The sequence below is a fragment of the Ranitomeya imitator genome, chromosome 10 (assembly GCF_032444005.1).
Source record: "Ranitomeya imitator isolate aRanImi1 chromosome 10, aRanImi1.pri, whole genome shotgun sequence".
Taxonomy (NCBI): domain Eukaryota; kingdom Metazoa; phylum Chordata; class Amphibia; order Anura; family Dendrobatidae; genus Ranitomeya; species Ranitomeya imitator.
Window position 1 is genome coordinate 22,685,510 of NC_091291.1, and position 27,940 is coordinate 22,713,449.

Sequence of the window (27,940 nt, forward strand, 5' to 3'; positions counted from 1 at the left end):
CCTTTTGTTGGTCTAAGGAATCAGGGGCAGTCAAGATATAAAATTCAGAAGGACTTTCCCGGAACTCTAATTTTAACCCTGAATTAATTGTACCCAGAACCCAATTGCTCGAAGTTATTTTGGCCCACTGAGCATAGAAGTATTTTAACCTGCCCCCTACTGGAAGATCTTTATTAACGATAATTCCTTCTTCTTCTTGAGGAAGATGATGAAGCATTAAAGTCCGAACCTTTCTTTTTCGGGTCTGATGGTTCCCAGTCTCGGTTGTGGTAAGGTTTTCTGTATTGGAAGCGTCTCCTGAAGGTATTCCTAAAGGTAGGATTGAAAGCTTTAGGAAAACCTTTCTTCCTATCCTCAGCCTTAGCTAGGATATCATCCAATACCGGGCCAAACAGGTACTCACCCCTACACGGTATTGTACACAGTTTAGCTTTCGCCTGGGCATCCCCTTTCCAGGTCTTAAGCCATAAGGCATGGCGAGCAGCGTTTGAGAGACCTGCTGATCTTGCCGCTAGTTTTAAAGAATCCACCGATGCATCCGCTAAATACGCCACCCTTTCGCAAATACGTGAAGGGGAGTTCAGCATCTTGTCTCTGGGCACCTTGGACTTCAGCTGTTCCTCCAGCTGGGATATCCACACCATGACGGATATAGCCGTACACGTACTAGAGATGGCAGGTTTGAACGCCCCTGCAGTTGACTCCCATACTTTTCTCAAAAACATGTCCATCTTCCTATCTGACGGATCTTTCTGAAGGCCCACGTCCTCCAGCGGCAAAGTACCGGCTTTAGACGTAGAAGCCACCGCTGCATCGACTTTCGGGACTTTCATCCACTCTGCCAGATCATTGTCTTCAAAGGGATACCTTCTTTTGGCTGATGACAGGAGGAAACCTTTATCCTGTTTATCCCATTCTCTCTTTATAAGAGTCTTAACTGTATCCACAACCGGGAATGCCTTACGACTCCACTGGCACAAGCCCGCAAACATTATGTCCTGTGCGGACCTTGGTTCCTTGCTCTCTTGAACACCCATGGTAGCTCGGACTCCTTTAACTAACCTGTCCATGTTATCCACCGAGAAACAAGGCCTTCCCTCTTCATCAGAGGAGGATGGAGATGAAGAGCGGGAACATTCCCCTTCTTGCAGGGACAGACTAGATCCTGGCGATACGTCCCTGCCCGACCTTTCCTGGCGGCTGCCTCTAAGGGAATAGCTAATTTCCTCCCTGATGACCGCTCTAAGGTCTGATGACCGAAGGGGAGCTTCCTCTTTTAAGGTCTGAGAGATGCAAGCCTGACACAGCCTTTTGGTATAACTGTCAGACATTGGAGTCATGCATAGAGCACATTGCTTATGTTTAGATTTAGTGGTTTTTTTCCCCTAAAACAAAGCACAAATAACAGACCATATCAGCATCAGGTGTCTGATTTAACACTCACCATAAGGCCGATTCTGTGAATACCGGTTCTGGAGGAGTAGGATCCAAATGTGACGCTGGGGCGCTCGCACGCTGCTGCCCCCGTACCACGCTGCTGCTGCTTCTCCTGGAGCGGCCACTACCGCTCTTACTGCGCTGCTCCGTTCCCTCTCCATAAGGGTGCTCGGCGTCCCCTACTGAGGACATGGCTGCACGCATCATTCCATAGGCGCCGCTCTTTTACAGTGCTGCCGCGCTCCTCCCCCGGCTTACCCCGGAAGCGTACCAACTACTTCCGGGTTCACCAGCGCCGGTGTGGACGCTGCACACCGCGCTCAACCGCGGACCAGGGCGGCACTGCCCGACTCCTGGGACGCGCTCCTCATGGCCAGAAGAGGGGGGGTCTGCACGCAGGACACCCCCGACGCTGCTTCCGAGCCCCCGATTCTGCCGTTCCTAGAAGATACCGCGCAGAGGCATGGAGGCCCGGGTAAGCTGCTGTCTGCAGGCTCCCGCCGTCCGGACAGGAACCCAAACTGGAGTGGTGAGGGGGACCGCCCCTTTAAATCCTGTAGGTTCCTGTCCGGAAGGTGGGCGGATCCCCTCTCTCGTAGGGGTGCTGTCGTGGCGATAGGAAAAAAAACGTTTTCCAGGTCCTACCATAGGATTTATGTAATGACCGGCTTTCAACTAGCAGAGAAGGAGCCCTGCCGCTGCCGACCGGCCCAGGCCTGGGAATCCTCTTCATCTGTGATGCCACCATACAGGTAAAGGCTCCGCCCAGCAAGGACAGGAAACCACTGATGCGGAGAGAGGGGACGCCGTTTTTATCTTAAAGGTTTCCTGTCCTTGAACAGCGGCTTCCTGTCCTTGAACAGCGGCTTCCTGTCCTTGAAGAGCGGCTTCCAGTCCTTGAAGAGCGGCTTCCTGTCCTTGAAGAGCGGCTTCCTGTCCTTGAAGAGCGGCTTCCTGTCCTTGAAGAGCGGCTTCCTGTCCTTGAAGAGCGGCTTCCTGTCCTTGAAGAGCGGCTTCCTGTCCTTGAAGAGCGGCTTCCTGTCCTTGAAGAGCGGCTTCCTGTCCTTGAAGAGCGGCTTCCTGTCCTTGAAGAGCAGCTTCCTGTCCTTGAAGAGCAGCTTCCTGTCCTTGAAGAGCAGCTTCCTGTCCTTGAAGAGCAGCTTCCTGTCCTTGAAGAGCAGCTTCCTGTCCTTGAAGAGCAGCTTCCTGTCCTTGAAGAGCAGCTTCCTGTCCTTGAAGAGCAGCTTCCTGTCCTTGAAGAGCAGCTTCCTGTCCTTGAAGAGCAGCTTCCTGTCCTTGAAGAGCAGCTTCCTGTCCTTGAAGAGCAGCTTCCTGTCCTTGAAGAGCAGCTTCCTGTCCTTGAAGAGCAGCTTCCTGTCCTTGAAGAGCAGCTTCCTGTCCTTGAAGAGCAGCTTCCTGTCCTTGAAGAGCAGCTTCCTGTCCTTGAAGAGCAGCTTCCTGTCCTTGAAGAGCAGCTTCCTGTCCTTGAAGAGCAGCTTCCTGTCCTTGAAGAGCAGCTTCCTGTCCTTGAAGAGCAGCTTCCTGTCCTTGAAGAGCAGCTTCCTGTCCTTGAAGAGCAGCTTCCTGTCCTTGAAGAGCAGCTTCCTGTCCTTGAAGAGCAGCTTCCTGTCCTTGAAGAGCAGCTTCCTGTCCTTGAAGGGCGGATCACCTCTCTCGTTGGTGCTTTCATGGGTGATAGGAAAAAACAAAGCTTACAGTAGATTGAGAAATTAACCAGCAGAGAATTCTGGATATATTGAGCAGAAAAGAAGCAAATGTCGTCCATCCGCAGAGGATACAGTGGTGACAGACGCCTCTGTTGTACAGATAATTACAGACTGACCATTTAGTGACGTCCGCGGGTTCCAGGATCGGGTCACACTTGGCCGCTCTTACATTATAGTTCCTTTATCTGCTTGGCGTGGCTAACATATCCCCCTCACCGGACCCCATTATTAAATAATCATGAGGACGCCGCGCTCCGAACGTACAAAGGAGGAAGGTTTATTTATACGCAAAGTATAATTACAGAAAAAAAAAAACTAAAAACAAAAACCACATTGATCTCCATTGGATTCTCCTCTGCCCGTTTCTGCGGCTGCTACAATCGTGACCGGTGGCCGGCGGTGGTCCGGCAAGGCAGCGATGGGTGGTGGGGACGGTACAGCCTGAATGTGACCGGACCCGCTCCTCTGACATCTGCAGCACAAGTGGCAGCGATGGCTGGAATCTGGAAAACAACAATGACACATAAAAAAAACTTCACTGTTGGAAAAGCTGGGTGACGACCACAATGGTCGCCTACATCACACGTCTATACAAAGGGATTAACCACCAGGCTAATCTACCATTCTGGATACTAAGAAAGCTACGTGACCCATTCCAAGGACGCCGAGACCTGTAACAGCAGTTATTTCTGTTGTCACCCAGCTTTTCAGGAACTCTGAATGATAACCTTGTCTAACAATGCAGATAAAATAGTGCACAAATGAAATAACTGCACAAAAATTATGACTTACACGACTGCACATTTAAAATAGGACTGGTCACTCAACTTTTCTAAACTCCTGAAAGGCAAACAATGTCTAGTTACCCACTAGACCATTACGTACGGACATCTCTTCCCATCATTAAACTGATTTACCATTGCTGGGAAAGCTGGGTTACTGTGTGTTTGGCTGTTATGCATCCAGCTTTCCCAGAGTCCTGAATAATCGCGTATCTCGTTATTCTATGATTCTGAATGATAATCATAAAACCACTAGATCAGTGTTTATGTATTCAAGGCTCAGGAAAAGCTGGATTTCTATTTCCCATGACAGCCATATAATCACTCAGCTTTGCCAGAGACCCAAGTGATAAATCAAAGTACTTATATAGTGATATGTCCCATGAATGATAAATACATTGATTCATCACTCTGGGAAAGCTGGATGACTGTATAAGGCAGCCATTATTTGAAACAGAAATCCAGCTTTTCCTGAATGGCAAAAGGACGCACTGGAAGTGGCTCAGCCTGATTTTCCTTTCTGAAGCAAGGAAAGCTGGGTGTCTAAACAGAATGTGATAAGAGGACACATTAATAACTATTCTATAGCAGGGAGTTGCTCCTGTATCCAGCTGAAGCCCATGTGTCACCCAACTTTCCCAAAAGAGCATCCTTGCCCAGTTATGATAATAGAGCTGCCGTTCTGGAGTTTAGGAAAGCTGGGCTGTTGACAGAAGAGGACAAACTACTGACCTATTTACTAGGCCATTACTAAGGTTGGAGGTCTTGTGAGCACAGGACCAGTCTCCAGCTCCTGCGTCTGGGGTCAGTGACAAGGACCTATGCAGGATATGTCGTCACCGGGGGGCTACGCTGTGAACTCCACCGATCCTGAGAAGGAAGGGGTCACAGCACTGACTTTGCTTTGCCCGCGGAGCAGCGCTGCGGACGTCAGCCGACCCTATCTCAAGAAAGAGGCCATGCTGCACAGCGGGCGGCCTCTGCAGAGCCAGAGACTGGAGCGTAGGTGCCAGGTACCGGCAGTTGCCCCCTGTCCCCCATGTAGCACTTACAATCCCCCCCCAATGATATCTGGGAGCCCCCTCTCCTATGGCACCAGCTTGTGGATGGAGGGGATGTTTCACAGCCCGATTTGTCACCTGTCAGGCAGCGCGGGTCGAAGATTCGACATCTTGTCTGGGATGACACCCGCAGGAGGACCGCCGCAGCTGATCCTCACCGCCCGGCGTGACCTGACATGACAGCTGCTGCGCTGTCACAAAGACTCAGAAGTGACAAGAACCTGGCAGTATTAAACCTTCCCACTGCTGCAGCTCCGCTCCTCATGTCTGCGGTATCAGCGGATCACCCGCTGGCTCCGACGACAATTAACCCAACATATCTGACACGTTTCCCGCCGCTGCCCCCCCAGAGATCCCTCAGGGACCGAGGCCAAAACCTCTACTTTGGGCAGCTGAACGCCCGGGATACATTCTATACTGAGCTAAGTTTGCTACAATGTATCAGCGCAGGTAGGTTTTCTGAGGCCATGGTCTAATATTGACTCAGACGGCGAGCGGGGGGCCGACACGCTGTTCGTCGCCCCGTCTGCGCGAACGTGACGCACCAGAAAACCTCTAAACAAAACATCATTAAAAACAGATTTATCAAATTAGGCACCAAAATATTGATGGCGCTTCCTCGCCCCTCTCCTCCTCCTCCTCCACCCCTGGCAGGAGACACTTCACATCACAACGTGACAGCCTCAATTACCCAGCGACATTAATTAATTGTCTAATTGGAGATGCGAAGTGCGGCGGCAGACGAGTGCAACACTGCACTGGGATGAACGAGGGGTTAAAGCGCTGAGGTCGGGGGGAGTCCTCCGCTCCGTGTGTTTGATTTAACCCTTTAATATTTCGGGTGGTCCGCACTTTTTTCGCCTCCATCGTTAAATGCTGCAATTAAACGGTTAAAATCGATGGAGGTCCGGTAGGCGCTCGGAACTGCAGCCGCGTATTACGATTTTTTTCAAGTGCCAATGCCATAACTGAGCAGAAGCTGCGAGCAAAATTTAAAGGTGTCATTCGGTCTTCTGCTAAAAGTCTGCACTCACTATTCTGAATCCTACGCGTCTTCTGGTGGAGTGCCCCTTTAAGTAGAAGTCTGACAAGAGACAGCGCCTCTCACACTCACCAGATGCGACCGCTCTCCTTCAGTTTGCTCACGAGGTCCTCCGTCGTTTCCACTTTCACCCCGGCCTGTCTCTGCGGCGGGTCCTCTACACTCAGTATATGCACGCGGCTCGTCGTGTCCACCCCCAGGTCCGACGGCTTCACGGTTTCGATCTTCTTCTTCTTGGCTTTCTAAGAACAAATAAAAAAAAAAAAATTAAAAAATGGAGCATGTGTGTGAGGCGGCAGGGCCGGGCCCCATGTGGAGCACTCCGTTTTACGCAGCGGCCCGGTCACGGGGACCTCGGATTTGTCATATAACAGCTGCAATAAATCCCATTTCCAGGACGCTCATCCGCGTGTGCAGCGCGGAGTTGGCGGCGGCCGGAGGCTTTCACGGTCAGGACGTCTGCACTAATTCGCGCTCGTGTAGACAGATGGCTCCTCGCGTGAGCTCTACAGATAAAGATGGCAGCTCCGACATCCCCCCGGGGGGGCAGTACTGGGCATTTACTAAGTGTTCACACCCCGGCATCGCTCCTCCTCTCACCATGATGTTGGGTAGAGTCGCGTAACGTGGTTCGTTTAGTCGCAGGTCGGCGGTCACCACAGCCGGTAGCTTCATGCTGATGGTTTCCAGACCCCCGTCTACCTCCCGGACCACAGTCAGCTTCTCGCCTTCTACTTTAACCTCGGATGCAAAAGTGGCCTGGAGAGAGAACGTCGAGGTTAGTGGGAGAAGACATGCAAAGATTCTTCCCGGACGAGCCGGATGGATGAGGCCAAATTTCACATGACCTTCAATCTCGCACCCAACGGCCTCCATAAATGACAAACTATGGACGGCAGCGGTAGGAGGCCCACCCAAACGGGCATGCTCTCCAGGGCGGCGGGGGTCCCAGCGGTCAGAACGTTAAGCTCATGGAACGACCAACACTCGCCAAGTTGGGACAACTTAGGAAACCCGTCAACTGTCTCATGCCGACCGCACCAAAGCAGTTTTGAGAGACCGGTCAATAACAGGGAAACCAGTCAACCAAGACTTGGCGGGGCGAAAAGTCGGAGCGGACCTTTCTCTTCCTCTCAATGTACAGGTTTCCCATTAAGTGGCACAACTTTTTGTAGTGAGGGATCTAGCCATGATTTTCTGTCCATCCAGCATGAAACGATTGATAGGCTCCATTTAAAGGGGTTATCCAGTATCTCTCGTTTCCACCTCATGGGGTAGGAGGCGCTACCAAGGTCGGGCATGTTGGCTGCTTGCCAGGAGACAAGATACCCGACAAATGCCCTTCCGCAACGCCTCTCTGCCAAGAAGCTAGAGGAGCTCGGTGACCCTCCTATGTCTGGAGGGCAGAGATGAAGCTCTTGATTCCTCTCTGGAGCCCGTTCCCTGGTTGGAGGTACCTGAGGCCAGTCCAGGAGAGCAGCGGTCATCTGGCCGGTTTGGTTACAGTCGTCGTCGATGGCCTAGGAGGGAAGACCGAGGGAAAAAGAGTGAGCAGGAGAGACAAGAAGGCAGAGAACTCTCACCCTGGATCCTTATATGAAAGCCGGCATTTTGGAAGAGGCATCATCGCCGCGATGCCTGACTGATGCCATATAACCATGAACTATGGCTGCACACTGCCGGCCGCTATAAGGCCCGCAGGGCGGTAAGATGGAGGCGCGCACACACACACACCTGCTTTCCCAGCAGCACCAGGTTCACGTTCTCCTTCTTGGCCACAGCGGCCAGAATCTTAGAGACCTGGAAAGGTCCGAGCGTCTCGGCATCCTTGGCAGACAAATCTACGTGGATCCCCCGGTCGACTCCCATGGCTAAGGCCGTGCGGATCGTCTCCTGAAAAAAAAAAGTTAAATATTTTGATAAATTTGTACTTTTATGGATGTGGCGATATTAAATGCGCTGAGAAAAAAGGGGATTGCAAAAAGGGGAGCAATTTAGACTTTAGGATTTTTATTTTTACGTTACTTATGCCATATACTGCAATACTACAGAAGATTACCGCTCTCCTATGAAGCAGAGTCATTGGCTGGGCTTCAAAGATGGCGGCGATCTGGGCCAACGAGCGATAGAATGATTGTATCATGCAATCGGCCACTTAAAGGGGTTATTCCCATTTTCATAGATGAGTATTGTTGGATAGAGCTAGTAAAGACAAGCACTTTTGCAATTTACAACTTGCTAAAATTTCCAGCCGTTCTTGAGATATTACTGCTTTTCTTTTGCTTACAGCTCATTGCCTTGGATACCGACCACCGCAGTAGGTCTCCTAGGCAATGAGCTGTAAACAAAAGTGTTAATAACTAAAGAACGGCTGAAAATTTTAACACGAAGTAAATTACAAAAGTGCTCGTATTTACAAGGACAATCCGACAAGATACATTTCTGAAAATGAGAACAAACCCTTTAAATGGATATAAACAGAAGCAGTTAAAGAGGTTGCAACCAGTGCAATCTAAAGGGGTATTGTAGTCCAGCTCACTTTCATATTGGGTGGGTGACACCCATCGCCGGGACATGTGGCCGATCAGCAAGGATCATGCACCTATCATGGGGAACAGGAAGAGTGCTGACCCCCACTGGCCACTTCCAGTACTGCACTCACTGCAATAAAACAGTCGCCAGCTGCAGCATAAGAGGTAATCCGGAAGAAATAAAATCTAGATATTGGGGAATTAATAAATCCTGGTATCTGTACGGTATTATTACAGCACACATATGAGCGTGGCAAGGCTTGCATATAATAGTGTGGATTTATAGATAATTTCTGCGACTCGGGGTGTAAATGACACTGGTGCAGCGTTCAGATTAAAATCAGAACAAGAAGCAGCGGGGAGCTAAGTATCCGCCATTTCTCTGATATAACACATATCAAAAGCCGGGAAAAGTAGACTGTAATTAAGGCGTTGTGCTTAGGTCGCTCCTCCGTCACAAGACGCAGACAATTTCCTCCATTTCCCATGGGTCAGGTAACAGGATTAGATAGACGAGCCGACGATGGCGCACAGGAATGAATAGGCTATGGGCGATGTCACCGCGTGCACAATCATCCAGGCCCCGGTAATATCCAGATCACTCCTACAGATTACAAATATAATAATTATTTCTACTATATAATTGTCTAAGGGTCACGTCTGTCTGTCAGTCACGGAAATCCCGCGTCCAATCAGTGACGGGGACAGTCCGGCCGTGAAATGGCCGCTCCCTACTCCCCCCAGTCAGCGCCCACATAGCGTTAAAAGGACTGCCTTACACCGCGGCATAACGTGGTGTAACGCACTCCGTTAACGCTGCCATTAACCCTGTGTGACCAACGTTTTACTATTGAGGCAGCCGATGCAGCATCAAGAGTAAAAACATATAAAGTTAAAAATAATTTAAAAAAAAATAAAACAAAATCATTATATACTCACCCTTCGGTGGCCCCCGGATCCAGCCCAGGCCCTTCCCACTCCGGTCGCAATAATGCATTGCGGCAATGACCGGAGAGGACGTAGCGGTCTCGCCTGACAACTAAATCATCATGTGTTATTGCCGCTTGGGACCGGAGCGGCGCGTGAGGAGCGGGAAAGGCCTGGGATGGATCCGGGGGCCATCGGAGGGTGGGAACCATTTTTTAATTTTTTATTTTTTTTTAACAGGGATATGGTGCCCACATTGCTATACACTACGTGGGCTGTGCCACACACACACACACACACTACGTGGGCTGTGCCACACACACACACACACACTACGTGGGTTGTGCCACACACACACACACACACACACTACGTGGGTTGTGCCACACACACACACACACACACACTACGTGGGCTGTGCCACACACACACACACACTACGTGGGCTGTGCCACACACACACACACACTACGTGGGCTGTGCCACACACACACACACACTACGTGGGCTGTGCCACACACACACACACTACGTGGGCTGTGCCACACACACACACACTACGTGGGCTGTGCCACACACACACACACTACGTGGGCTGTGCCACACACACACACACTACGTGGGCTGTGCCACACACACACACACTACGTGGGCTGTGCCACACACACACACACTACGTGGGCTGTGCCACACACACACACACTACGTGGGCTGTGCCACACACACACACTACGTGGGCTGTGCCACACACACACACTACGTGGGCTGTGCCACACACACACACTACGTGGGCTGTGCCACACACACACACTACGTGGGCTGTGCCACACACACACACTACGTGGGCTGTGCCACACACACACACTACGTGGGCTGTGCCACACACACACACTACGTGGGCTGTGCCACACACACACACTACGTGGGCTGTGCCACACACACACACACTACGTGGGCTGTGCCACACACACACACTACGTGGGCTGTGCCACACACACACACTACGTGGGCTGTGCCACACACACACACTACGTGGGCTGTGCCACACACACACACTACGTGGGCTGTGCCACACACACACACTACGTGGGCTGTGCCACACACACACACTACGTGGGCTGTGCCACACACACACACTACGTGGGCTGTGCCACACACACACACTACGTGGGCTGTGCCACACACACACACTACGTGGGCTGTGCCACACACACACACTACGTGGGCTGTGCCACACACACACACTACGTGGGCTGTGCCACACACACACACTACGTGGGCTGTGCCACACACACACACTACGTGGGCTGTGCCACACACACACACTACGTGGGCTGTGCCACACACACACACTACGTGGGCTGTGCCACACACACACACTACGTGGGCTGTGCCACACACACACACTACGTGGGCTGTGCCACACACACACACTACGTGGGCTGTGCCACACACACACACTACGTGGGCTGTGCCACACACACACACTACGTGGGCTGTGCCACACACACACACTACGTGGGCTGTGCCACACACACACACTACGTGGGCTGTGCCACACACACACACTACGTGGGCTGTGCCACACACACACACTACGTGGGCTGTGCCACACACACACACTACGTGGGCTGTGCCACACACACACACTACGTGGGCTGTGCCACACACACACACTACGTGGGCTGTGCCACACACACACACTACGTGGGCTGTGCCACACACACACACTACGTGGGCTGTGCCACACACACACACTACGTGGGCTGTGCCACACACACACACTACGTGGGCTGTGCCACACACACACACTACGTGGGCTGTGCCACACACACACACTACGTGGGCTGTGCCACACACACACACTACGTGGGCTGTGCCACACACACACACTACGTGGGCTGTGCCACACACACACACTACGTGGGCTGTGCCACACACACACACTACGTGGGCTGTGCCACACACACACACTACGTGGGCTGTGCCACACACACACACTACGTGGGCTGTGCCACACACACACACTACGTGGGCTGTGCCACACACACACACTACGTGGGCTGTGCCACACACACACACTACGTGGGCTGTGCCACACACACACACTACGTGGGCTGTGCCACACACACACACTACGTGGGCTGTGCCACACACACACACTACGTGGGCTGTGCCACACACACACACTACGTGGGCTGTGCCACACACACACACTACGTGGGCTGTGCCACACACACACACTACGTGGGCTGTGCCACACACACACACTACGTGGGCTGTGCCACACACACACACTACGTGGGCTGTGCCACACACACACACTACGTGGGCTGTGCCACACACACACACTACGTGGGCTGTGCCACACACACACACTACGTGGGCTGTGCCACACACACACACTACGTGGGCTGTGCCACACACACACACTACGTGGGCTGTGCCACACACACACACTACGTGGGCTGTGCCACACACACACACTACGTGGGCTGTGCCACACACACACACTACGTGGGCTGTGCCACACACACACACTACGTGGGCTGTGCCACACACACACACTACGTGGGCTGTGCCACACACACACTACGTGGGCTGTGCCACACACACACTACGTGGGCTGTGCCACACACACACTACGTGGGCTGTGCCACACACACACTACGTGGGCTGTGCCACACACACACTACGTGGGCTGTGCCACACACACACTACGTGGGCTGTGCCACACACACACTACGTGGGCTGTGCCACACACACACTACGTGGGCTGTGCCACACACACTACGTGGGCTGTGCTACACACACACTACGTGGGCTGTGCTACACACACACTACGTGGGCTGTGCTACACACACACTACGTGGGCTGTGCTACACACACACTACGTGGGCTGTGCTACACACACTACGTGGGCTGTGCTACACACACTACGTGGGCTGTGCTACACACTACGTGGGCTGTGCTACACACACTACGTGGGCTGTGCTACACACTACGTGGGCTGTGCTACACACACTACGTGGGCTGTGCTACACACACTACGTGGGCTGTGCTACACACACTACGTGGGCTGTGCTACACACACTACGTGGGCTGTGCTACACACACTACGTGGGCTGTGCTACACACACTACGTGGGCTGTGCTACACACACTACGTGGGCTGTGCTACACACACTACGTGGGCTGTGCTACACACACTACGTGGGCTGTGCTACACACACTACGTGGGCTGTGCTACACACTACGTGGGCTGTGCTACACACTACGTGGGCTGTGCTACACACTACGTGGGCTGTGCTACACACTACGTGGGCTGTGCTACACACTACGTGGGCTGTGCTACACACTACGTGGGCTGTGCTACACACTACGTGGGCTGTGCTACACACTACGTGGGCTGTGCTACACACTACGTGGGCTGTGCTACACACTACGTGGGCTGTGCTACACACTACGTGGGCTGTGCTACACACTACGTGGGCTGTGCTACACACTACGTGGGCTGTGCTATACACTACGTGGGCTGTGCTATACACTACGTGGGCTGTGCTATACACTACGTGGGCTGTGCTACACACTACGTGGGCTGTGCTATACACTACGTGGGCTGTGCTATACACTACGTGGGCTGTGCTATACACTACGTGGGCTGTGCTATACACTACGTGGGCTGTGCTACACACTACGTGGGCTGTGCTATACACTACGTGGCTGTGCAATATACGTGGCTGTGCTATACACTACGTGGGCTGTGCTATACACTACGTGGGCTGTGCTATACACTACGTGGGCTGTTATACACTACGTGGCTGTGCAATATACGTGGCTGTGCTATACACTACGTGGGCTGTGCAATATACTACGTGGCTGTGCAATATACTATGTGGCTGTGCAATATACTACGTGGCCGGCCGCGAATTGGCGCGGGATTTGAACCACGCTTCGCTAATTGGTCGCGCCCGGCCGAATCCTGTGTATTCAATGTATTATTCTAAAATCTCCATAAATAAACTACATATATATTCTAGAATACCCGATGCGTTAGAATCGGGCCACCATTAGATAGATTAGAATATAAGACATAATTTCAGCTGTTTCACACTTTTTTGTTAAGTATATAATTCCACATGTGATAATTCATAGTTTTGATGCCTTCAGTGTGAATGTACAATTTTCATAGTCATGAAAATACAGAAAAATCTTTAAATGGGAAGGTGTGTCCAAACTTTTGGTCTGTACTGTATATCTAAATAAAACTTTTTTTTTATATATATATTTTTCAACTTATTTCGATTTTTGCTTTTTTATTATTATTATTAACATTTTTATTTCTTCAATTTAAATAATTAAAAAGATAAAACAATCTGCCCGAGGTGCAGGTGTAGTATTGATCAAGGTAAAAAAAAAAAAAAAAAAAAAAGTAATCTGCAAAATTTGGGAATAAAAAAAATAAAAAATAATAAATAAATAAATAAAAATGAAACAGTGCCTGACAGATGCAGTAATCATCTCCGAGTTTTCGGCTCTGCCAGGGAAGCGCGATTGCAGCTCCTTAACCATGAGATTGCTGAATGCGAAATCTACTAATCGCCGCCCTGTCTGGGCACTGCTCGCTCACGGAGACATGCGCTCGCCGCCATGACATTTAGAAAAGATGGAGGAGGGAGCGAGCGGAGAGCGTCAGGATCCGGCTTTCTGAATCATTAACCAGAGGAGGGAGACGGAGGGAAAAACATATAGGAGGACTATGAGGGTAACGGGCTGGGGGCCGGGGGAGAGGGATAGTGGAAAGGGCTGAGAGCGCAGCCTACAAATACTAGGAGGAGAAGAGCATGACATACCATGCCCAGCTGTCAGTCAAGGGTTTGGTTTTTTTTTCTATATATTTAAGCAAAAAAAAAAAAAAAAAAAAAAATCATGACTGACAGCAAAAACAGATTTAGAATTTTGTTTTTGCAGTAAAAAGAAAAAAGTAAAAAAAAAAAAAAAAAAATCTATAAAATATATATTCTAAATATATATTAATTTCTCAGAGATGAGAACCAAAAACTGACTTTTTTTCATAAAAGGCAAAATATATATATATATATATATATATATATATATATATATATATATATATATATATATATATATATATATATATATATATATATATATATATATATATATATATATATATATATATACATACACACACACATATACACATACTGAAAATTAAATTAAAAAATAATACACAATAAAAATCCCATAAAACAAAAAGCAAACAAATCAAATATATTAAATAAAAGAAACCAATGCAAATAAAAAAATACAAAGATACTAAACATAAATAACATACACTTTCAAAAAAAAAAAAAAAAAAAAAAAAAAGATTAAAGACCGAAAAAACAAGGTGTTAAAATAAAAAAACAAAAAAAAAAAAAACAATGAACACTAGATAACCAACATATTTCTTTTAAAAACAAAAGTGCAAAACTATGGAGAAAAATGCATAAAAGAAGACCAAGAAAAATTACTAAATAGAAAAATAAAAGCAATAAAAAATACTGATGATTAAAAAAAAAATAAAAAAATTCAGCCACTAGTACGGTGCGTAGGTGGCAGATGATGACCACTTAAGGAGCTTTCCAAAGACTCTGATAGGTCAGGCAGGTACATTTTGCTTGCATACTGCTTGTGTGTCAGTCTCCACTGCTAGATTAGCATTGTATTCCGGAACAGGCTGGGCCCTTGTGGCCCTCCGATAATTGTGAAGGGCACAGCACACCCCGATGTACAGGCTTGTGTGGTGGAGGGGCCTCCTCGGTGGGTTTCTGATTGACACGAGCGGCAGCAGCCATAAACTGTGGATGACTTTCTGCTGCAAAATTACTAGAGCAGAAAAGCGGAACTGACAGGTCTGAGGATTGGTTGCTGGGGGGACCGATCCTGTGAATGAAGTCGGGGCCTCTGAGCCGATGCATCTGCCGGGCAGGACGCACGGGGCAGAGGGGGGGTAGGAAGCAGCAGTGCATCATCTCCAGGTCTGATGGAGGGGTGGGCTCTGCACATCCAAGAGGGGCACGGGGGTCTTCTCTGATCGGAGCAACATCCATAGCAGATATTCAACCCTTGTGAGTGAAGGCCATGAGCCTCCGACTTTAAGAAAAATAGTAATCTCTTAAAGCGGATGCCCAAGCTTAGAATAATAAACTGTTTTCTTGCAGAAACGGCGCCACCTCTGTCCACAGGTTGTGTCTGGTATTGCATGGAAGTGAGGTATAATGCTGCTGACAACCTTGCGGGCAGAGGTCGCGTTGTTTTTTGGAAGAAGCCACGTTGGACAACCCCTATCAAGATCCCCTTTGCCTTTGAGGGACTGAATAAAAAGGTATGCATTTCCCTTTAAGAACTTAAGAGAAGAACAACAAGTGATGGAATATCTAAAAAAATAAATAAATAAAAAATAATGCTATATATTTATTCGCCTGGATCACACGGCGGGATGTTCCGGGGGATTCCTGGCGTATATACGACGCGCGTCTGCTTTCGTTAATTTACACAAGCGTCGGACCTGGCAGGTGTCGGCCTCGTGCCGCGGGCGCAGTGTAAGGTCCATCGCCAGAAAGAGTAAGGAGGTGTAACAGATGTGCTGAGGAAAAGAGGACGGCGCCCCCTACTGGTGACAGCGGGGAACGCAGGCCAGAAATAAAAAAAAATTAACATCTTGCTGTCATTTGTATTTGCTTTCTACTCCACTCACAGCCAAAGCTGCACCAAGAATTTTTTCCTGCTTTCAGTTGTATGGCCTTGTTATAGTCACTGTCTTGTTTCCCCAGGCGACTAGTTAAAAAAAAGCAAGGGTGCAGGTCGCGCCACTCCTGTCGCCCCCATGGGTGCAGGCCGCGTAACTCCGGCTGCCTCCGTGTACTGGACGCAGAAAGCGCAAATCTTTTTTGCTTAACCCGGCGACAAAGTTCACTTCTCCAAGATGCCTTGAATTATTTTTTTCTTGAAACCGAAAATCTGGAGAACGTTCTTTGTCCCTTGGGTCCTGGACAGGGGGCAAATAAAGAAATAAATGCGGATAGAAAAGCTCCCAAATGAGCGCTGCATAGACTGACCCGTCTGGCTCTGCTGCATCGCCGTCACATCCGCACATGCGGCTCACGTGGAAGCTTTTAGCGAGGGGAGAATTGTGAGCGCTGGAGCGCGGGCACCGCGGGGCATCAGCGGTGATGAGTCTGAATTGTATGATTAATACGTCCCGGGCCCGTGTGCCGCGTTATCCGGGGAGCCCGGTGTGCGATACATCTGCAGCGGAGAGAGCGCTTCGGACCCCCAGGACGCTGCTCTGACTGATCCGAGACAAATCCATCAATAACGCCAATTACTGCCCCTGCGCCACCAGCGCCAGGGACCCTGCACAGTCCTGCGCTGTAATGAGAGGCGACAGCACACCAGCCTCACGCTCAATGTTACATTGCATCACAAGGGATTAAGGATGCAAGTGCAGCAAACCCTCAGCTGTGAGAAGGAGGCAGTGCGAGGACTCCTCTGCTCATGCATTGCTCAGCAGGGGGCGCTAAGCTGACGTCAACAGCCTGGCACGGAGCAAAGACACCAAAGGGGAAAAGGCGTCTAAGTCGTCTTTATCCTTGTAATAATTAATGACAACACTTCCAGTTTTCACCACTAGATGTCAGCATAACAGTGAAAACTAGCCACAGGGAGATCTCGCTTTACAGCCTGCTGCAAACTGAAGCTTCTATAAAAAAAAAAAAACCAAAGCACCGGACTGCCAAATATATTCGCAGTACGTGGCCATTATTAATGATGGCGATTAATGATGCTACAATAGTCTCCAGGTCTTTTTAATCCAGTGATTGGCACCCGCCAGGTATAGAGCGGGCTCAGCCCCTGTGCCCGTGCCTTGGACCTGCACTGGACGTACTATTAATTAAGACATTCGCTGGAAAAGGCTGGTCCAGCACCGCACCGCTCTACGAGTCGTGTCTGGTATTACAGCTTAGTTCCAGTGATGCCAGTGGTGCAATACCAGTCACAACCTGTGCATAACGGTGGCGCTGTTTTTGGAATAAGGAGGTCATTTGGGGGTTTTTTTTGCAGCTGATCTGGGTGTGCAAAGACTCCAGAGCGCCGAGCGATCGCCACCAGGTCACCGCTGCCTCTGCTCGCTACCCTGCGCACATTCAGGACTAAATCGGCCGCAAGAGGGAAGGCAGAGGCGATGATAAACCACGTCTGCGTAAAAGTGGAGTACCTGACACTGCTGGGGGCCGCAGCTGACCGCGATGATCTCGCCGACGATCTTCTTCTCCTTTAATCGGACGGCTTCTTCCACCGCGATCTCGCAGAACGGATTCATCGAGTGCTTCACGCCATCGGTGACCACGCCGGTCTTATCGGGCTTCACGCGGACCTGCGGAGAACAGAGAGGCGACGTTGGGTTACGGTGGTCGCCAGGAAGGTCCCCCCTACCTCAACCTCTGCTCTTTTCTACACCGATGCAATGGGACAAATTGCTGCTGTGTGACCTTATAAACGAAAGGTATCCGCAGCCCCATGTAAAACGCGGTTCATCCTGAGCCACCTGATTCAGGAACAGGAATATGACTGCAAGGCTACATATTACGTAACACAAGCCCCCAGGGATCATCAATCTGCTAAATTAAATGCCAAAGGTCATTTTTTTCCCTGCTTATTAATGAATCTTTTTTTTAATTAGGGACCAGAAACGCGTTTCTCGCCTCGCAGACTGTTCCCGTGTCAGCAGGACGCCGCGTGACGAGCCGCCTCCACCTGCCGCAGAGGTTAACCATTCAATCTGGACGCTGAAGTGCATCTCAAGGACACGTTGGTTGTGTGCCTTGAACAGATGCCAGGAGAGAAGTGGCGCGCCGTCGCCCTCCCTGCCGCCGCAGAGCCGCACCGGACCGTTTAGACAGGAGAACACCTTTACTATCTGCGCTGCTCACAATCTCCTCTGATAGGAGGCAAACGAGATAAGGAATATGTTAAGTCAAATCTCATTTGTGCTATAGGGGGAAAAAATGAGAAATGGAAGATAGGGGCCGCGGGGTCGTCCTGAGCTGCCGGAGCTCCCCCTGGTGGGCACAAGGTGGAAACGCAAGGTAGAAAGAAAAACGACGCCAATGTCTATGAAGAAATCAATAGTCCTGTAATGAGCCGGCGATGATCCCACTCACTTACATAGGGGACCATCACCGGCTCATTACAGGACTAATATTAACTAATAACACAGACAATCTTCATAAAAAAAATTATTTCTGGCCCAAGGTTTTTTTTTTTTTTCTTTTCTTTTTTCAATTATTATTTTGGGCTTTTTTTTATTTTTTTTTTATTTACTATTATGGGATTTTTTTTTTTAATTATTTTTGGATTTGCTTTAATTATCATTTGAGGCATTTTTTAGCATTATTTAGGGAATTGTGTTTTTTTTACTATTATTTTGGGATAATAATAATACATTACTATTAGTTTGTTTCTTACCATTTGGGGATTTTTTTTAAATTATTTTGGGATTCTTTTTTTTACTATAATTATTTTGGGACTTACGGTAATAACAATAATAATAATAATTTTATTATTAAGTGCCAAAATAATTATAGTTTAAAAAAAAAAAAAAAAAAAAAAAAAAAAACGAAACAATCCAAAAATAATTTTTTTAAAAATTTCCAAAATGGTAACAAACAAATTAATACTAATAATAATAATTATAATAATCATCTTTATTTTTATATAGCGCTAACATATTCCGCAGCACTTTACATACATCATTGCTGTCCCCAATGGGGCTCACAATCTAAATTCCCTATCAGTATGTCTTAATAATAATATTATCATTATTGATTATTAAATACCAAAATAATTTAAAAAATCTCCAAATGATAAGAAACAAACATTACAAAAATAAAAATAATAATAATATGGGAGTTTATTTTTCATTTATTTTCATTATTATTTGGGGCTTGAGAATATATATATATATATATATATATATATATATATATATATATATATATATATATATATATATATATATATATACACACATACATACATACACACACAGACATATGTTTATTACTATTATTATTTTGGGCTTGTTGTTTCTATTTTTTATTCATTATTTTGGGAGTATTATTTATTTTTATTTTTTTTGCTGGAGGAGTTGTGCCTTCAAATGACACCATTGTTTTGTCATATAAAACAAAAAAAACAAAAAAAAACACAGGCAGAAAATATTAAGTGCAATAATAAAAAATATCACAAAATGCCAATGACTTAAATGTGGCGGCCGGGGATTGATCAGGGCTGGCAGGTGCTGGCTGTGTGGACCCGACGTGTGACGCACTATTACATCCTGCGGAGAGAAGGAGTCAATGAGAGGATGTCTCACTACTAAGAAGATCCCAGAGTGGTTGCATGGTCTTCTTAAAGGGGATGTCTAGGATTAGAAAAACATGGCTGCCTTCTCGTAAAAATAGCGCTACTCCCACCTGCAGTGATTAGTGCAGAGCAGCCTGGGTGGGAGACATAAAGGGGATTTTAATCAGAAGTTGGAGCCAAGATGTAACGTAAAACCCGTCACCATCATCAGTGCGTGATGCCGCATCTACGGCCGCCATCTGAGGGGTCTTATAAAACAGCCCTTTAAGCCTCCCTTCATCCACAATCACATGACTGATAAGGATCATCTCCATCCTGAGTGCTCGTCTGCAGCGGTGACAGCGTCTCCTCAGATTCTTCCATCTCCTCCAAAAACAAAAGCTGAAAACTGAGAGAATAAAAGAAGCGGCGGACGAGCGGCGCCATTTCCATACAATCACCTGCAGCTATTGACGCCGCCACTCCATCTTCACAAGACGACACTTCATCTGCAGCCGCAGCAGAGGGGAAGCGACAGATCATCGCCCCCGCAGACTCACAGCACAGGGCCCCTCATTAGTTCCTAATATCGCTGACGGGAGAAGAATCTCAGAGGCTGAAGGCTGGAAAGCATCGTCACAACCCACATTCATTCATGCAGAAAGCCCCTGGCCGCTGTGGTCACAAGTCCAAAACCGAGGACCTCGTCTTATGTTGCTGCAGTATTACCTCAGCAAGGCACCTCCCTCCGGCGGACCCAGGCCTCAGCAAGAGCTCAACCTGGCAGACCCAGGCCTCAGCAAGGCCCTTCCCTCCGGCGGACCCAGGCCTCAGCAAGAGCCCAACCTGGCAGACCCAGGCCTCAGCAAGGCACCTCCCTCCGGCGGACCCAGGCCTCAGCAAGAGCCCAACCTGGCAGACCCAGGCCTCAGCAAGGCACCTCCCTCCCCCTCCGGCGGACCCAGGCCTCAGCAAGAGCCCAACCTGGCAGACCCAGGCCTCAGCAAGCCCCCCCCCCTCCCTCCGGCGAACCCAGGCCTCAGCAAGCCCCCCCCCCCCCCCCCCCTCCGGCGGACCCAGGCCTCAGCAAGAGCCCAACCTGGCAGACCCAGGCCTCAGCAAGGGCCCCCCCCCCCCCCTGCCTCCGGCGAACCCAGGCCTCAGCAAGCCCCCCCCCCCCCCCCCCTCCGGCGAACCCAGGCCTCAGCAAGCCCCCCCCCCCCCCCCCTCCGGCGGACCCAGGCCTCAGCAAGAGCCCAACCTGGCAGACCCAGGCCTCAGCAAGGGCCCCCCCGGCAGACCCAGGCCTCAGCAAGGCCCCTCCCTCCGGCGGACCCAGGCCTCAGCAAGGGGCCCCCCCGGCAGACCCAGGCCTCAGCAAGGCCCCTCCCTCCGGCGGACCCAGGCCTCAGCAAGGGGCCCCCCCGGCAGACCCAGGCCTCAGCAAGGGGCCCCCCCGGCAGACCCAGGCCTCAGCAAGGGGCCCCCCCGGCAGACCCAGGCCTCAGCAAGGGGCCCCCCCGGCAGACCCAGGCCTCAGCAAGGGGCCCCCCCGGCAGACCCAGGCCTCAGCAAGGGGCCCCCCCGGCAGACCCAGGCCTCAGCAAGGGGCCCCCCCGGCAGACCCAGGCCTCAGCAAGGGGCCCCCCCGGCAGACCCAGGCCTCAGCAAGGGGCCCCCCCGGCAGACCCAGGCCTCAGCAAGGGGCCCCCCCGGCAGACCCAGGCCTCAGCAAGGGGCCCCCCCGGCAGACCCAGGCCTCAGCAAGGGGCCCCCCCGGCAGACCCAGGCCTCAGCAAGGGGCCCCCCCGGCAGACCCAGGCCTCAGCAAGGGGCCCCCCCGGCAGACCCAGGCCTCAGCAAGGGGCCCCCCCGGCAGACCCAGGCCTCAGCAAGGGGCCCCCAGGCAGACCCAGGCCTCAGCAAGGGCCCAACCCAGCGGACCCAGGCCTCAGCAAGGGGCCCCCCCGGCAGACCCAGGCCTCAGCAAGGGGCCCCCCCGGCAGACCCAGGCCTCAGCAAGGGGCCCCCCCGGCAGACCCAGGCCTCAGCAAGGGGCCCCCCCGGCAGACCCAGGCCTCAGCAAGGGGCCCCCAGGCAGACCCAGGCCTCAGCAAGGGCCCAACCCAGCGGACCCAGGCCTCAGCAAGGGCCCAACCCAGTGGACCCAGGCCTCAGCAAGGGCCCAACCCAATGGACCCAGGCCTCAGCAAGGGCCCCCCCCGGCAGACCCAGGCCTCAGCAAGGGGCCCCCCCCGGCAGACCCAGGCCTCAGAAAGGGCCCAACCCAGCGGACGCAGGCCTCAGCAAGGGCCCAACCCAGTGGACCCAGGCCTCAGCAAGGGCCCAACCCAGCAGACCCAGGCCTCAGCAAGGGCCCAACCCAGCGGACCCAGGCCTCAGCAAGGGCCCAACCCAGCGGACCCAGGCCTCAGCAAGGGCCCAACCCAGTGGACCCAGGCCTCAGCAAGGGCCCAACCCAGTGGACCCAGGCCTCAGCAAGGGCCCAACCCGGCAGACCGAAGCCTAATCAAGAGCAGAACCCGGCAGACCAAGGCCTCAGCAAGAACCCAACCCGGCAGACCCAGGCCTCAGCAAGGGCCCAACCCGGCAGACCGAGGCCTAATCAAGAGCAGAACCCGGCAGACCAAGGCCTCAGCAAGAACCCAACCCGGCAGACCCAGGCCTCAGCAAGGGCCCAACCCGGCAGACCGAGGCCTAATCAAGAGCAGAACCCGGCAGACCAAGGCCTCAGCAAGAACCCAACCCGGCAGACCCAGGCCTCAGCAAGGGCCAAAGCCAGCAGACCCAGGCCTCAGTAAGGGCCGAAACCGGCGGACCCAGGCCTCAGCAAGGGCCGAAGCCGGCGGACCCAGGCCTCAGCAAGGGCCGAAGCCGGCGGACCCAGGCCTCAGCAAGGGCCGAAGCCAGCAGATAATTACAGTAGGGACAATTATTTCAAGTATTGGGGTCCCTGCGCCTCAAAACAGGTGCAGCACAGAATTAGGGGCAGGATGAGAACCAGTGGGGACGGAGCTGGAGAAGTGAAATGTGTCTGCACTACGGACTCTGCAGGAGAGCTGTGACCGGGAAGAAGTCACCATGGCGGACTGGGTCAGATGGAGAAGAGGTGAAAAGTGAAAACCCCAAACCTGGCTCCTCCCACTGGAGCCGCGCGGAGCTTGTCTGGGAACAAAGTAGGCCAGATCATAAAGCTGCAACTCTGAAGGCTCTGCTCACTTCCCCTTTAAGCAGCTCTACAATGTGAGGAGCCATCCAACAGCTTCGGTATCCCAGCTTCCAAAACTGCTGCAAGTATACAGACGTGTCCAGCCGCTCCTCCTCCTGACAACCACACACCGCTCCCCTCCTCCTGACAACCACACACCGGTCCCTCCTCCTGACAACCACACACCGCTCCCCTCCTCCCCCTGACAACCACACACCGCTCCCCCCTCCTCCTGACAACCACACACCGCTCCCCCCTCCTCCTGACAACCACACACCGCTCCCCCCTCCTCCTGACAACCACACACCGCTCCCCCCTCCTCCTGACAACCACACACCGCTCCCCCTCCTCCTGACAACCACACACCGCTCCCCCCTCCTCCTGACAACCACACACCGCTCCCTCCTCCTGACAACCACACACCGCTCCCCCTCCTCCTGACAACCACACACCGCTCCCCTCCTCCTCCTGACAACCACACACCGCTCCCCCTCCTGACAACCACACACCGCTCCCCCCTCCCCCTCCTGACAACCACACACCGCTCCCCCTCCTCCTCCTCCTGACAACCACACACCGCTCCTCTCCCCCTCCTGACAACCACACACCGCTCCCCCCTCCTCCTCCTGACAACCAAACACCGCTCCCCCTCCTCCTCCTGACAACCACACACCGCTCCCCCCTCCTCCTCCTGACAACCACACACCGCTCCCCCTCCTCCTCCTGACAACCACACACCGCTCCCCCTCCTCCTGACAACCACACACCGCTCCCCCTCCTCCTCCTGACAACCACACACCGCTCCCCCCTCCTCCTCCTGACAACCACACACCGCTCCCCCCTCCTCCTCCTGACAACCACACACCGCTCCCCCCTCCTCCTCCTGACAACCACACACCGCTCCCCCCTCCTCCTGACAACCACACACCGCTCCCCCCTCCTCCTCCTGACAACCACACACCGCTCCCCTCCTCCTCCTGACAACCACACACCGCTCCCCCTCCTCCTGACAACCACACACCGCTCCCCCCTCCTCCTCCTGACAACCACACACCGCTCCCTCCTCCTCCTCCTGACAACCACACACCGCTCCCTCCTCCTCCTGACAACCACACACCGCTCCCTCCTCCTCCTGACAACCACACCGCTCCCTCCTCCTCCTGACAACCACACAACGCTCCCCTCCTCCTCCTGACAACCACACACCGCTCCCCCTCCTCCTCCTGACAACCACACACCGCTCCCCCTCCTCCTCCTGACAACCACACACCGCTCCCCTCCTCCTCCTGACAACCACACACCGCTCCCCCTCCTCCTCCTGACAACCACACACCGCTCCCCCCTCCTCCTCCTGACAACCACACACCGCTCCCTCCTCCTCCTGACAACCACACACCGCTCCCCCCTCCTCCTGACAACCACACACCGCTCCCCCCTCCTCCTCCTGACAACCACACACCGCTCCCCTCCTCCTCCTGACAACCACACACCGCTCCCCCTCCTCCTGACAACCACACACCGCTCCCCCTCCTCCTCCTGACAACCACACACCGCTCCCTCCTCCTCCTCCTGACAACCACACACCGCTCCCTCCTCCTCCTGACAACCACACACCGCTCCCTCCTCCTCCTGACAACCACACCGCTCCCTCCTCCTCCTGACAACCACACAACGCTCCCCTCCTCCTCCTGACAACCACACACCGCTCCCCCTCCTCCTCCTGACAACCACACACCGCTCCCCTCCTCCTCCTGACAACCACACACCGCTCCCCTCCTCCTCCTGACAACCACACACCGCTCCCCCTCCTCCTCCTGACAACCACACACCGCTCCCCCTCCTCCTCCTGACAACCACACACCGCTCCCCCTCCTCCTCCTGACAACCACACACCGCTCCTCTCCCCCTCCTGACAACCACACACCGCTCCCCTCCTCCTCCTGACAACCACACACCGCTCCCCCTCCTCCTGACAACCACACACCACTCCCCCCTCCTCCTCCTGACAACCACACACCGCTCCCCTCCTCCTCCTGACAACCACACACCGCTCCCTCCTCCTCCTGACAACCACACACCGCTCCCCTCCTCCTCCTGACAACCACACACCGCTCCTCCTCCTCCCGACAACCGCTGCCCTTCTACTGACAACCACACACCGGTCCCTCCTCCTGACAACCACACACCGCTCCCCTCCTCCCCCTGACAACCACACACCGCTCCCCCCTCCTCCTGACAACCACACACCGCTCCCCCCTCCTCCTGACAACCACACACCGCTCCCCCTCCTCCTGACAACCACACACAGCTCCCCCTCCTCCTGACAACCACACACCGCTCCCTCCTCCTCCTGACAACCACACACCGCTCCCCTCCTCCTCCTGACAACCACACACCGCTCCCTCCTCCTCCTGACAACCACACACCGCTCCCTCCTCCTCCTGACAACCACACACCGCTCCCTCCTCCTCCTGACAACCACACACCGCTCCCTCCTCCTCCTGACAACCACACACCGCTCCCTCCTCCTCCTGACAACCACACACCGCTCCCTCCTCCTCCTGACAACCACACACCGCTCCCTCCTCCTCCTGACAACCACACACCGCTCCCTCCTCCTCCTGACAACCACACACCGCTCCCCCTCCTGACAACCACACACCGCTCCCCTCCTCCTCCTGACAACCACACACCGCTCCCCTCCTCCTCCTGACAACCACACACCGCTCCCCCTCCTCCTGACAACCACACACCGCTCCCCTCCTCCTCCTGACAACCACACACCGCTCCCCTCCTCCTCCTGACAACCACACACCGCTCCCCCTCCTCCTGACAACCACACACCGCTCCCCCCTCCTCCTGACAACCACACACCGCTCCAATCCTCCTCCTGACAACCACACACCGCTCCCCCTCCTCCTGACAACCACACACCGCTCCCCTCCTCCTCCTCCTGACAACCACACACCGCTCCCCTCCTCCTCCTCCTGACAACCACACACCGCTCCCCTCCTCCTCCTGACAACCACACACCGCTCCCCTCCTCCTCCTGACAACCACACACCGCTCCCCTCCTCCTCCTGACAACCACACACCGCTCCCCTCCTCCTCCCGACACCAGAGTTGACATATTGTAATGACGGGGGCAGTTACCCTCTCCCCGGTGCCCGGCAGCCCTCCGCCTCCTGACCGCCGCACCTCTCACCTTCACTGCATAGTCTATGACCCGCTTGACACCGACCAGGGCCCGCAGCGCCATGTTTCCTGCAGACCGAATTCAAGCCTCTGCGCCGCCAACCAATCAAATCTTTCACATAGCCATCAGCCAATCACGGATCTAAACACTTTAGCCAATGATAAGACTCGACTTCTAGTGAAATGCGTCACGTGCTCCTACAGCACCAACCAATCACTAAAGAAGACGTCACGTCATTTAGAGGTCAAATCAGACTGCTGCGGGGCGGCCATATTTGATTCGGGCAGCGAGAATTTCTGCAGTGCAGACCCACACGTTGAGTCTCAGAGAGAGCAGGTGATGACGATTTGTGTCTGTCTGTGAGAAGCCGAGGCGGAGGCTATAATATAGCAAATGCTACTAATACTAAAAGCGTCACCTGCCCATTACACTGCTGCGATGATATCCACCAATCACATTCCAGCTCTCATTTCTCTGCGCCCTTTTGGAAAATGATAGAAGCTCGCTGATTGGTTGCACTTCACAGCTGCCTCACTTTCCGCTCATGCTTGTTTTGACATACTTTTGCAAGTTTTTTTTTTTTTTTTGTAATTTACCAATAAGGACAAACAAAACACAGGTGAAATACAAAAATTAACCCCTGTGTGCCCGTCAGGAGATATTAAAGCCGTAACGGTCTCGTACAAGCAAATATATAAACCTATAAAAAAAATGTGCAAAAGTCAGACCTCAAAGTACAAAAAAAATACCAAACTTTATTAGAAGTACAATTAACAAGAAACAACAATGATGGTGATGTATACCAATGTAAAAAAGTGGCGTGTTTGACATTGTTCCCGTGATACTCTATCTCTAATGTGGCATAATAGCATCTACAAAACGAATAAAACGAATCAAGCTACATTTCCTCAGGTCCGATGGTGCCAGGTCCCCTACGCGCGTTTCGGCTGCGTGTGCCGTCTTCCGTGGGGAGTGGCATCATCAGATCACTGACCGGATTAAATAGTGCTCCCGCCCAATCAAATTAAATTAAAATGCTTCGCGTCATCTGGCCGCCTCCTTATTGCGGCGCATGCTCCGACCGCCGCCAAGAGACCCGAGTCCTCCACGGCGTCATCAGGTAGCCCCGCCCACACGAACGCCCATCCAGGCGATCACCTGAGACGCCAGCGGACAACGCACAGCCAAGTGGCGAGGGGCGCGCACGCGCACAGAGGCAGGCCACACACGGAGCGATGCCACCATAATCAAGCAGGTAATAATTAACCCCAGATTCTAAATTTGACCCAAGCGTCACATATGAATAGCGGACAAGAGATGACAATACTAGAATCTCCCAACAATACACACAAACATATACCAATTACTATAACAAGTGAAATTATACAATGTGAATATAAATATACAACACATTTAATAAGTGCAATGTATCAGAAATAATTAATATAATATCCTAAATATCAATATTCTAATATCATCCAAACAATAATCATACATTAAAAATTCATATATAATGAACATCATAACACATATATGGATATATAAAGTGCAAAACTACTGACAATATAATACTTTGAAAGTGAACCACATACATTTATG

At 52.1% G+C, this 27,940-nt stretch overlaps 1 protein-coding gene across 1 annotated transcript; it reads right to left on the bottom strand.

Moving 5' to 3' along the window:
- Nucleotides 1-3,417: 3,417 nt before the first annotated feature.
- On the bottom strand, nt 3,418-26,477 carry ETFB (electron transfer flavoprotein subunit beta). The gene is made up of 7 exons (XM_069742671.1): nt 26,351-26,477; nt 17,788-17,946; nt 7,784-7,942; nt 7,507-7,569; nt 6,650-6,808; nt 6,122-6,291; nt 3,418-3,667 (listed from the first exon to the last, which is right to left on the bottom strand). Coding segments are annotated over exons 1-7 (765 nt in total). The 5' UTR covers nt 26,405-26,477; the 3' UTR covers nt 3,418-3,666.
- Nucleotides 26,478-27,940: the final 1,463 nt, after the last annotated feature.

Coding starts and splice junctions, on each gene's coding strand:
- ETFB (XM_069742671.1), bottom strand. CDS start 26,404: ATGGCGCTGCGGGCCCTGGTCGGTGTCAAGCGGGTCATAGACTATGCA. Junction 7,943..17,787: donor GCGGCCCCCAGCAGTGTCAG/GTACTCCACTTT, acceptor TTTTTTTTTCAG/GAGACGATCCGCACGGCCTT. Junction 6,292..6,649: donor CGACTCTACCCAACATCATG/GTGAGAGGAGGA, acceptor ATTTGTTCTTAG/AAAGCCAAGAAGAAGAAGAT.